Source organism: Dipodomys merriami, unplaced genomic scaffold, assembly GCF_024711535.1.
Source record: "Dipodomys merriami isolate MVZ:Mamm:240054 unplaced genomic scaffold, mDipMer1.0.p SCAF_14, whole genome shotgun sequence".
Classification (NCBI taxonomy): domain Eukaryota; kingdom Metazoa; phylum Chordata; class Mammalia; order Rodentia; family Heteromyidae; genus Dipodomys; species Dipodomys merriami.
In genome coordinates, this window is record NW_027202715.1 from 36811290 (window position 1) to 36822934 (window position 11645).

An 11645-nucleotide genomic window follows, 5' to 3' on the forward strand; every position below is an offset into this window, starting at 1 on the left:
TTGTTCTTAAAGATTCCTTGTCCTTCTCACCTGCAACCATGACATGAAGCTCCAGAAAAGTGACAAACATTATTTCCTTCTTTCCCTGGGGGATTCTAGAGCAAGATTATTCTAGAGCAGGGACTATTTTATGCGTAGAGCAAATCAATCACACATGAAGCTACAACCATCACTCTAGATTTTGTAAGGTAGTTCTAGAACTTTGTGCAATCCTAGCCCAAGTTTTCAGACTGGGACAGCTAACTTTACCTCAGCCTGGGTTAAACAGGCACATACGGGTTTGAATAGGTCTTCATTCCTTTGGGCTTCATTTTCTTATCTAGAAAAGGGAAAATGGTAATATTTACCTCTTAAGTTTATTGGGAAATTTTAATATGATGATGTGACAAAGCACATAGTAAATTTTCAGTAAATGTTAGGTTCTTTTGTTTGTTGCAATCCTGGGGACTGAACTCAAGGTCTCTCTTTTGCTAAGCAAGTACTCTACCCGGTGAGTTTGTTTTACTTTTACTTTGTTTTCCAGATAGGTTTTCATGCTGACTTTGGTTAGAATAGTTGTAGGTTAACCTCTAACTTTGATCTTCCTACCTTTGCTTCCCGAGTAGTTGGGACTTTAGGTGTTCATATACATACCCAGCTTCTCTTTGAGATAAGGCCTTGCTAGTTTTGGCTCAGCTGATCCTCCTATCTCTGTTTACCAAGTAACTGGGATTATAGGCAAGTGCCCTTGTGTCCGACCTCTAAATGATATACCTTTTTAATTAGAATTACTGGAATTAATTTATGATCTGTCAGAGAAAGCAGTACTTTCTGTTTCAAGGAGTGAGAGAAGAAAATATAGGCTCTATGGTCTGAATATCTAGAGGCAGTTGGAGGTGACATGGTAACTTCATTGTTCATAACAAGATCCTATGAGGTCAAAAACCCTTGGGTCCATTGGCCTTGGAAATTGCCTTGCTTAGCCAATCACAGAAATCACTTGTTTCAGACTGCTTTCAGTAGAAGTTGTATATGGCTCCAGTCTGCATGTTCTCCATGTTCCAGAGGAGATAGCCACACAACTAATCTCTCCTTTGTCTTTTCCCAGGCACATCCACTGTAGTATGCAAGCCAATAGTCATTGAAACTCAGCTGTATGTCATTGTGGCCCAGCTGTTTGGCGGCTCTCATATCTATAAGCGAGATGGTTTTGCAAACAAATTCATAAAAATCCAGGATATTGAAATTCTCAAAATCCGAAAACCCAATGACATTGAAACATTCAAGATCGAAAACAACTGGTACTTTGTCGTGGCTGACAGTTCCAAGGCTGGTTTCACTACCATTTATAAATGGAATGGCAATGGATTCTACTCCCATCAATCCTTACATGCCTGGTACAGGGATACTGATGTGGAATATCTAGAGATAGCCAGAACACCACTGACACTCAGAACACCTCATTTAATTTTGTCCAGTAGCTCCCAACGTCCTGTCATTTATCAATGGAACAAAGCCACCCAGCTATTCACTAACCAAACTGACATTCCTAACATGGAGGATGTATATGCAGTAAAGCACTTTGCAGTGAAGGGCGACGTGTACATTTGCTTGACCCGATTCATTGGTGATTCCAAAGTCATGAAATGGGGAGGTTCCTCATTCCAGGATGTTCAGAGAATGCCATCACGAGGATCCATGGTGTTCCAGCCTCTTCAGATAAATAATTACCAATACGCGATTCTTGGAAGTGATTATTCCTTTACTCAAGTGTATAACTGGGATGCAGAGAAAGCCAAATTTGTGAAATTCCAGGAATTAAATATTCAGGCGCCGAGATCATTCACACATGTATCCATTAATAAGCGTAATTTTCTGTTTGCTTCCAGTTTTAAGGGAAATACACAGATTTACAAACATGTCATAGTTGACCTAAGCGCATGAGACACCAAATTCCGTGGCTGCTATCAGAAACTTTCTACAGTACAAGACCTTGATGAACTCAATGCATGATGACTCTTCTTATCACACTTGCAAATGAATGCCTTCCAAACACTGAGAACCAAGCACTACCACTCTCTCCATCTTTTAACTGTCCAGTCCAGTGGTGTGGGAAAGTTACTGTGTCTAAGACAAAATTTAATTGTGTAACTGTTCTTTGCAGTGAAATGTGTAAATAAGCGTTTAATGGTATCTGTTACTCCAAAAAAGAAATATTAATAGTACTTTTCCATTTATTTATTCATGTGTTCAGAAACAACTGCCAAATAAAATGTTTACATTTTCTTTCATATCCCAAAGGTAATTATTTACAGGGCTTGTTTTACTTGGGTGGGTTGTCACCTGAGGAAATAGCTTTATGCAACAGGATTAAATTTGTATGCAGGATTAGTGGTTCAGTTAATGAGTGAAGATAAAAAAACAATGTAAATGATTTCCCATAAGCAGGTTTATAAACAGGCTATATAAGCTGATTTCCAACAGCCAAAGTATTTCCAGAAGTAAAGACTTTCTAAAGTGCTGACTGTAGAATCATCTGACAGATGATAGAGGCTATAACTCAATTGCACTTGCCTCTAATGTACCTCTGTGGAGGCCTCCTAATCTGATCAAGGATGCTTCACTTCTGCACCCCCATTTTGATGTTATTGCCTGGCTGTACAGTGTCCAGAAGGCTCAGATTGGGTTTCTAAGTTTTTAAGCAACTGGATCACATGAGCCGTTGGTAGTTATCACAATGCCCATGGCATAGCAGGTCCTCAAAACATGCCTTGGAAAAGGCATATAGTCTTCTTCTCATAATAGACTAGAAGGTCCTTTGACCTAACCAGTCAGTATTTACTGAACACTTATTAAGAATGAAGTCACTGGGTGCTCTAGTGGCTCACATCTATAATCCTAATTATTCAGGAAGCTGAGATCTAAGAATCACAGTTCAAAGCTAGTCTGGGCAGCCAAAATATTGTGACTCTTATCTCCAGTTAACTAGCAAAAAGCTGGAAGTGGAGGCATGATTCAAATCATAGACCACTGACTGTGAATGAAAAGCCAAGAGACCCTCAGTTCAAGACCCAGTACTAGCACACATACACAAAAGGAATTCAGTATAGTTGAGACATAGTCCTTGTCTCCTGGAGTCTTAGAAAACTAGTTGGGATGTTAAAATACTTTTTTAAAAAAACATACAGAGCAAACAATGAGTGGGAGAATCATCAGAATGCTCCAGATAGTGAGTACCTTGGGAACATCAAGATTGACTTTCAAGATGGAGTCCTTACTTGAACTTAAAAGAAGATGGGACTTCAAAAGAGGATCATGGCCAGGTGCTGGTGGCTCACGCCTGTAATCCTAGCTACTCAGGAGGCTGAGATCTGAGGATCTAGGTTCAAAGCCAGTCCAGACAGGAAAGTCCGTGAAACTTTTACCTCCAATAAACTGCCAGAAAACTGGAAGTGGCGCTGTAGCTCAAGTGGTAGAGCACTAGCCTTGAGCTGAAGGGCTGAGGAACAGCGCTCAGGCCCCGAGTTCAAGCCCCACAACCGACAAAAAAAAAAAAAAAAAGAGGGTCATGGCAGAGAAGATATTCCTGGAATAAACTGGTTGTGTGTATTGGCCTGACAGAGTAAATCAGAGCTTGCTCCTGCTTGTTGTTCCTGAGACTTTTGCCATAGCACCGAGTAAGTTCAGGCACACAGTAGCCTCTCTGCCCAGAGAATATCTGGAAGACTAATGTATAGAAGGCATATATAAAACTTACACTGTCTCCAGGAAGCAACACTCGAGGGGTCATGCACAGAACTAGATTCCTTCACCCACATAGAAAAGCTAGTGTTAGCCCTCTACTGGGATCAGGTCTTTGGGAGGCCTTACTCATTCCTGCTCCTGCTCCAAGGGGGCCACTAGTCTTGGAAAGTCTCTTCCTTCAATTTGTTCCTTTTCCTATAAGCATCATCACATACTGTCAGAGGACTCCTGCTTCTAACAGACTAGGTATAAGTCCATCTCTGCCATCTACTGACTACCCACAGACAAGTTACTTAACTTGGCTGAGCCTATTTTTTCTTCTCCTGCCTCCTGCCTCCTGCCTCCTGCCGCCTCCTGCCGCCTCCTGCCTCCTCCTCCTCCTCCTCCTCCTCCTCCTCCTCCTCCTCCTCCTCCTCCTCCTCCTCCTCCTCCTCCTCCTCCTCCTCCTCCTCCACTCTAAGCTAGTACTCTACCACTTGAGCCATATCTCCTCCTCTCGCTTTTTGCTGGTTAATTGGAGTGCTGGTGGCTCACACTTGTAATCCTAGTAACTCAGGAGACTGAAAGTTCATGGGACTCTTATCAGAACACCAGAAGTAAAGCCATGGCTCAAGTGGTAGAGTACCATCTTTGAACAAAACAGTCAAGGGAGATGAACCAATCTTCAATTCAAGCTCCAGTCAACAACAAAACCCAACCATGGTCCACAAAATTGAAGAATAGAAACTAATTTAAAGAATCGATGGAGCCAGGTGTCTGTGGCTCACGCCTGTAATCCTAACTACTCAGTAGGCTGAGATCTGAGGATTGTTGTTCCAACCTAGCTCCTGGAAAGGCCGTGAGGCTCTTATCTCCAATTAACCACCAAAAACCGGAAGTAGAGCTGTGTCTCAAAGTGGTAGAGTGCTAGCCTTGAACACAAAATCTCAGGGACAGCACCTAGGCCCTGGGTTCAAGCCCTACAACTGACACACACACACACACACACACACACACACACACACACACAAACACACACACACACAAAATCAATGGGGGAAAAAAAAAGAAAAGAGAAACCCTCTTTACAATAACAATTTTTTTTAAAAAATAAAGAATCTATGGAGAGCAAAAAATGCTCTAATAGCTAATAGTACTTTCTGAAAGTCCATGCTATGAAATGGTTATCTCCAGGGAGGATTTCAGATCATGTTCAGCTACTCAGAGATACCTCAGGGCGAGCATCCACACTAGAAAGGTAATAAACAATAATCTCCAGCACAAATCAGAACCCTTAATGTCACATCCCAGGCCAGAAAGTTCTTTATCTTTCGTTCCCTTGACCCTCTATAAAGCAGTCCTAAATAAAATATCCTTAATATAGGGCATATTCTTTATTATTTTAAGCACAACAGGTGATATTCACTGAACACTCACCATGAGCCAGCCATTAAGCCCATTATGCTAAGTGGTTTCTCTGCATTATCATCACTTCCTTTGTGATTCTTTGATAATAGTATTGTTTTACAGATGAGAAAGCATTCTTAGAAAAGCTGAGTAACTTGCCCACAGTCATACAGCCAGCTGAGAAGCAAAGAAGGATTCCTTTGGGTGGTATCTATAAGTGGTCCCATGTTATGAAGTGCCCAAAGACAAAAATACATGTTACAAGTTCAGAACCCTGTACACTCTCAGTAGATGAATACCCAACTCAGAAACCTGAAGTGTTCTCTTAGAATAGGGCATTTATTTCTATGGACACAAGAAGCTTAATTTCACTGGAGATGTTTATTGAAGGTCTTCCCTGCACAAAACACTATGGTAGGTGATAGGAAAAAAACAAAATGAGCTAAAGATATCCTTAAACTTAAAGGGTTTACAAAGCAGTAGGGCTTATGTCTAAAAGCCAATATGCAAAGCAAAACATGAACTTGGACCAAAGTAAGTTCTATTGATGTCTAGTAGAGAGGTGAATCATGACCCCAGTTTTCCAATCTTTTTTTTTTTTTAATCAGTCACAACAAATGGTTGGTAGTCACAGCATTTCTCTCTCTGGGTTAGTAGGCATAGTGATTTTAGAGTTAGCAGACCTAGGTTTGAATGTTGTATGGGAATTCAGTCATGAGAAACAGAGAAGCCACATTTTGAGAGATCAAATTGGAGCCTTCATTTGAAAGCCAGCAACTGTAGGTGGACTCCTGTTCCAAAGACCTGCAGCCCTTCAAATTCAACACTATTTTATATTTATATTATTTAATGCTATTAGAAAACTGAACCATGACAGTAGTAAAGCAAAAAAAAAAAAAAAGAGCAGGAAAACAATTACCAACCAAGCAGATCAGCTCCAATGGAGAGCTGCAGTGGGACACCATGGTGAACAGAGGAGAGACAGGAGACACAGGAGACACAAGGCATAGCTTAATGGCACCTGAGCTAGTCTGTGCCTAAATAGGGGCAGTGGCAAGAGGAAGGGTCACAAAGAGCTTAAGAGTTCATGACCCAAGACTGGCAGGTCCAGTAACATATTGTCCAAGACCCTGCCCTGCCTCTGGGAATTCAGGAATGCCCAGTACCTAGGAGGTATGACTTTACTTTCTTCCACCATTGAGACAACATGGCAGCAGGTAAAACCCAAATCCCTATCATCCACCACTTGGCCAAGATGGCGCTGGTTAGACCCAATATCTTTATTTCAGTTTGCAACTCAATGTGTCTGTATGACCATACTAGCTGTATGACCTGAACTAAGTTAACCCATGTTTCTCTGTAATAAAAACATGAATGACAGTCATAGAATAGGATGGTCAATCAAATCTAAGCCTTACAATGAATTCTGTTTCCAAACAGGGTGGCTACTCTTAACCCCTCCATTTTACTTCCGAAAAGTAAATCTGCCCACATTCACACTGTTAGCAAGTCTGGCAGAGTCTACTTCAGGCCAGTTCATTAGTTAGTGGAGCACTGCTATGTAGAAAGTGCAATCATTGAGTAGGGTTGATGGAAGTCTCTTGTGGACTGTCACATCCTTGTCGATGAGAACTGAAGATGTCTGTGAACTTGGAGAAGAGAGGGAACAGAAACCCAGGGGACTGCCATACCAGGCCATCCAGCCTAGCAAGAGTGGAGCAGGCAGATGGATACATGCTCTGTAATAGGCAAGCATTTCTTCTTGAGGAACATTGAAGGATTTTGGGCTTCAAGGAACTTATTTATGTTTTAATAAAACTTCCCCCTTTTTTGTGTGTGTCAGTCCTGGGGCTTGAACTCAGGGCCTGGGCACTATCCCTGAGCTTCTTTTGGTCAAGGCCAGCACTCCATCACTTGAGCCACAGCACCACTTCTGGCTCTTTTCTGTGTCTGTGGTGCTGAGGAATACAACCCAGGGCTTTATGCATGCTAGGCAAGCACTCTACCACTAAGCCACATTCCCAGCCTAAAACTTAACTTTTGTTGAAATGTGGTCCGTGTTTATATGCATGGAGAGAACACTGTGTGAAAAAGAGCTCTTGCAAATTTCTATCTGGGTTCCGAGACAATAAAAGGCAGATCTCCCTGAATGATAAAATGATACAATCCTACCACATTGTCCACAATGTTATATGAAGAAATGATTGTATTCCTTTACTTCTGTTTTCCCTAAGAGATGACTCAATTGACCTCAGAAGAGGTGTGCTGTAATCTAGCTGTGAGACTTCAGCTAGGTTTTCTAGACTAGCTTGTGCCTATTCTCGACTACATGTACTCTGGTGAGGAAAGCCATAACCCATTTCCTGTTCTCAATCTTGTTCCCTCTCAATATATCAGAATTGTCATAATTTTTCCAAATACACAAGACCACTTTCCTACCCCAGACTCTGAATCCTGAGGAATTATGATGGTGATAGTTCTTTTGATTATAAGTTGCTGAAACCTAACTAACATAGCTAAAATGGTATTTTCATAAATCTGTCAATATGTGACTCATATGTTGGCTTCTTCCTAAGTCAACCTCTCCTGGGAGACACTCACCAGCAACTATATTAGTTCTGTCATGTTAGCCATGTCCAGTAGAAACACTGGAAACTATCCTCTCTCTTTCTCTCTCTCTCTCTCTCTCTCTCTCTCTCTCTCTCTCTCTCTCTCTCTCTCTCTCTCTCTCTCTCTTTCACTCTGTAGTTCTATCAAAAACACAGAGCTGATTCTGATTGGCCCAGTGCTAATTTCTGATTAAAACAACCACAACAAACAATGATCATGACTAAAGATAGCATTCTGTGATTGGCTAAATTAGGGGTGGACTTGTCCTCAGAACCCATGGATGAGGATTATGAGTAAGAGTGATTCCCTAAATTAAAAGTTAAAAGCTATTTTTTTTTAAAGTCATTGAGAAGTGACTAAAGAGTAGTGAGGCTGAAGAACTCTAAGTTCAAGACTAGCCTGAATTATATAGCGAGAACCTGTCTCAAAAAAAATGTAGGTGGGCATTGGTGGCTCACACCTGTAATAATCCTAACTATGCAGGGGGCTGAGACCATAATCTAAAGCCAACCTGGGCAAGAAAGTCCATGACACTCTTAGCTTCAATCAATCACCAAAAAAGACAGAAGTAGTGCTACCCCTGAACAACAACAACAACAAAAAGCTCAGGGACACTGCCAAATTCCTGAGCAGAAGTCCCAGGACTGGCACACACACACACAAAGATTTTGTCAGTAAGGGGTCCAGTCTCTACAAAGAACCTGAAGGGGAGCTAGAATGATTCTCATTGAGCCATGCTCCTGATGCACTTTACCAGAAGAGGTTTCAACGATCACTTCTTGCTTTTATTTTGCAAAAGATGGTAAAATGCAAGCTCCTGTCTTTGTCCATTATTCATGACGATCCACTGTTACATTTTCTATATACATTTTAAATGTGTATTCTTTCCAATATTCTGTTTTTAAATATTTAAGCGGATGTCCTTGATTTCAGAATGATGTTTTCCCCCAAAGAGGTCAAGCTGCCAGTTCTGATTCTGTGGCTGCCTGTCCCTGGGAGGGGAGCCCTGGTATTCCTCGATCACTTTCTGTTCCCTTCCTGGATGTGCTTCCATTTCAGATCAATCTCCTCTTGGCAAGGGTAGCACCAGCTGTCCTCTCTCCTCTCATCACCTTGAGCTTGGTTTTGCCTATTTATAATGTCAGAGGCTCCTTCCTGGCCCAGGACTGACTCCCTCTGACTTAGCTCTTGACTGGAAATTACCATAGGCCAATCTCACAGAGAAGAGAAGAATGGAAAACACTGGCTTCTGTTAGCATTGGCTCCCCAAGGCTGGGCTAATTAAATACATAGACTCCTGGAGTCCTTCCTCAAATCCACTGAACTGGAATCTTCACAGAATGTGAGACCAGGCATGTTTCTTTTTAAACATCTCTTGGTGATTCTGAAGCTAATGGTCCATCACCAGCTCAGGGATTGGGACCTACTAGTCTAAATAATAATTTCATTTGACTGAGCAGTGACTCATCTTGAGAGTAAGCTTAGGTAAGAAAACTTCACCCAAAAACTCTGGACATAATAGTGGGGATTTGTTGTTTTTGATGATCGTTTGTGCCAGTACTGCAGCATGTGCTCTTGTTTGGTATTTTTGCACAAGGCACTCTACCACAAGGCACTCTACCCCACTTGCTGATTAATTGGAGATATTCTTGGATTTGTCTTCCTGGGCTGTCGTTTCAACTTGGATCCTCAGAACTCAGCCGCCTGAGTAGCTAGGATTACCGGCATGAGCCACGCACCCAGTTTCTTGATTGTACTGTGAGACAGGATCCCACTATGTAGCCCAGGTTGTCTGATAGTAGGGTTAAGCAATACCTGGGTAAGACCTTTAAATTTCTTTGGGTCTCCATTATCTGAAAAAATATCAGAACTAGGTTGGATCATCCTGAAGGCCCTTTGCAGCTCTAGTTTTATCACTCTCTGTTTTAGTGGCAAAAACATTAATTTGGAGTTTGGAGACCCCCAATCTACTTTTTTTGTTGCAGGGGGGTGGGGTGGGGTGTCGGTCATGGGGCTTGAACTCTGGGCCTGGGCTCTGTTACCTGAGCTCTTCAGCACAAAGCTAGCACCACTTCCTGTTTTCTAGTAGTTAATTGGAGGTAAGAGTCTCATGGGACTTTCCTGCCCAGGCTGGCTTTGAATGGTGATTCTCAGATCTCAGCCTCCTGAGTAGGATTACAGGTGTGAGTCACTGGCATCCAGCTTCTACCTTCAATATCGTGAGTGAGTTTCTTGTTCCACAGTTCTAAGATAGCGGTAAGATGACAACTCAGACTCTGACATGCCTTTGCAGTGATTTTTTGAGCTGTAGGATGTGAAGCTCTGGAAGATCATAGTTTCATACTGACTTGGGTCTGCTTGGTTGAGAATCTACCAGTGGCATTTTGTTGGTGTTTCACGGGAATAACGTTTCACTGTACCAAATGGAAAGGTGGCATTTTTAGCACAGAATTCACTGAGGTTTAGGAAAAAGGGACTAGTATGGCCAAACCTAAATCTAGGTATGGTGATACATACCTGTAATCTTAGCACTTGGGAAGCTGAAGCAGGAGGATTGTGAGTTCCAGACCAGCTTGAGCTACATAGTAAGACTGTCTCTAAAAAATGAAGCTTAAAAGGAAAAGAGAATATAGCTTACTGGTAGAGCACATGGCTAGTATGTGCAAATTCCTGGCCAGGTTCAATCTCTAGTATAAAAACAACAATATCAACATATCAATATGCACACACACTATACATACATATATGCATATATATACATAATATATATGTGCATATACATATATATACAACTTTTCTCCACTATCAGAAAAAGTAGTCCCATATGCCTTTATTTCCACCCAAAAGCTTGACGAATATTAATCCATCTATATTAACAATAGCTCCCCTGGATCATGTACATTGCTAAGTACATATTCAATAGCCTAAAAACATAGTGATTGAAATAAAATAGTTACCCTTACTTGAATGTTAAAATCACATTAAATTAACCAAATAGAGTATTAATTAGACCAGGGAAGAATGAAATTTAACTGGGACAAACAAGTCCAAGGTAACCTGAGAAACATAAGTACAGACTCTAGGAATGGAACAAACTGTATCCTGGCATTTACTGAAATTTGCAAAATGAGTAAGAATAGGGCCAAATTTGACAGGCAGGATCTCCCAGTTAGGAAAAACTCCAGGCTAGTCATTAAAAGGAAAAATCTAGAGATAAAGGCCTGGGAAAATTAGGAGGTCAAACAAAAGGTTACTGGAATTTGGTAAATAACAGTGAAACTCAGAAAGAGCCAGAAAACCTGGAAGGTAGTTTGATTTTAGGTGTGATAAGTAAGCTGTTTGGAATGTGTTCTGGTCCATATCATTTAAACCCCAAACCAGTAACTGAACAAAGGGAAGATCTGGGATAAGAACTTTGCCTTGATGACTTATTGGTTACCGGAATTGTAATCACTATCTGTAATCACTATCTGTAATCTGCTTCTGTAACTTACTTCTTTGTTGATTACAAAATTACCACTGGCCACCTGCAAGAGGCCTTCCTATGGATCTTTTTTTTTTTTTTTGGGGGGGGAGGGTCTGGTCACGGGGCCTGAACTCTGGGCCTGGGCGCTGTCCCTCAGCTCTTCAGCTCAAGGCTAGCGCTCTACCTCTTGAGCCACAGCGCCACTTCCGGCTTTTTTCTTTTTGCTTATGTGGTGCTGAGGAATTGAACCCAGGGCCTCAGGCATGCAAAGCAAGCGCTCTGCCACTGAGCCACCTTCCCAGCCCCCCTCCTATGGATCTTGTCTTTAAACACCCTGAACTATTTGACTTTACTGCTGTTCTTTAAAGTCCTCATATAGTGGATATAGTAGGGAACAGTTGTCACGGCTAGTAAGATTCCTAGCCCAATTGAGTGTTGGTGACTCCTTTCGCCGATTGTG

At 41.7% G+C, this 11645-nt stretch overlaps 1 protein-coding gene across 1 annotated transcript in view; it reads left to right on the top strand.

Moving 5' to 3' along the window:
* Positions 1 to 2272, top strand: part of Lgi1 (leucine rich glioma inactivated 1) — a 38744-nt gene extending 36472 nt beyond the window's left edge. Inside the window, exon 8 of the mRNA XM_070021232.1 lies at positions 1088 to 2272. Coding sequence (XP_069877333.1) covers positions 1088 to 1923 — 836 coding nt within the window. The 3' untranslated portion in view covers positions 1924 to 2272. The remainder of the gene's footprint in view (positions 1 to 1087) is intronic.
* The last annotated feature ends 9373 nt before the right edge of the window (positions 2273 to 11645 follow it).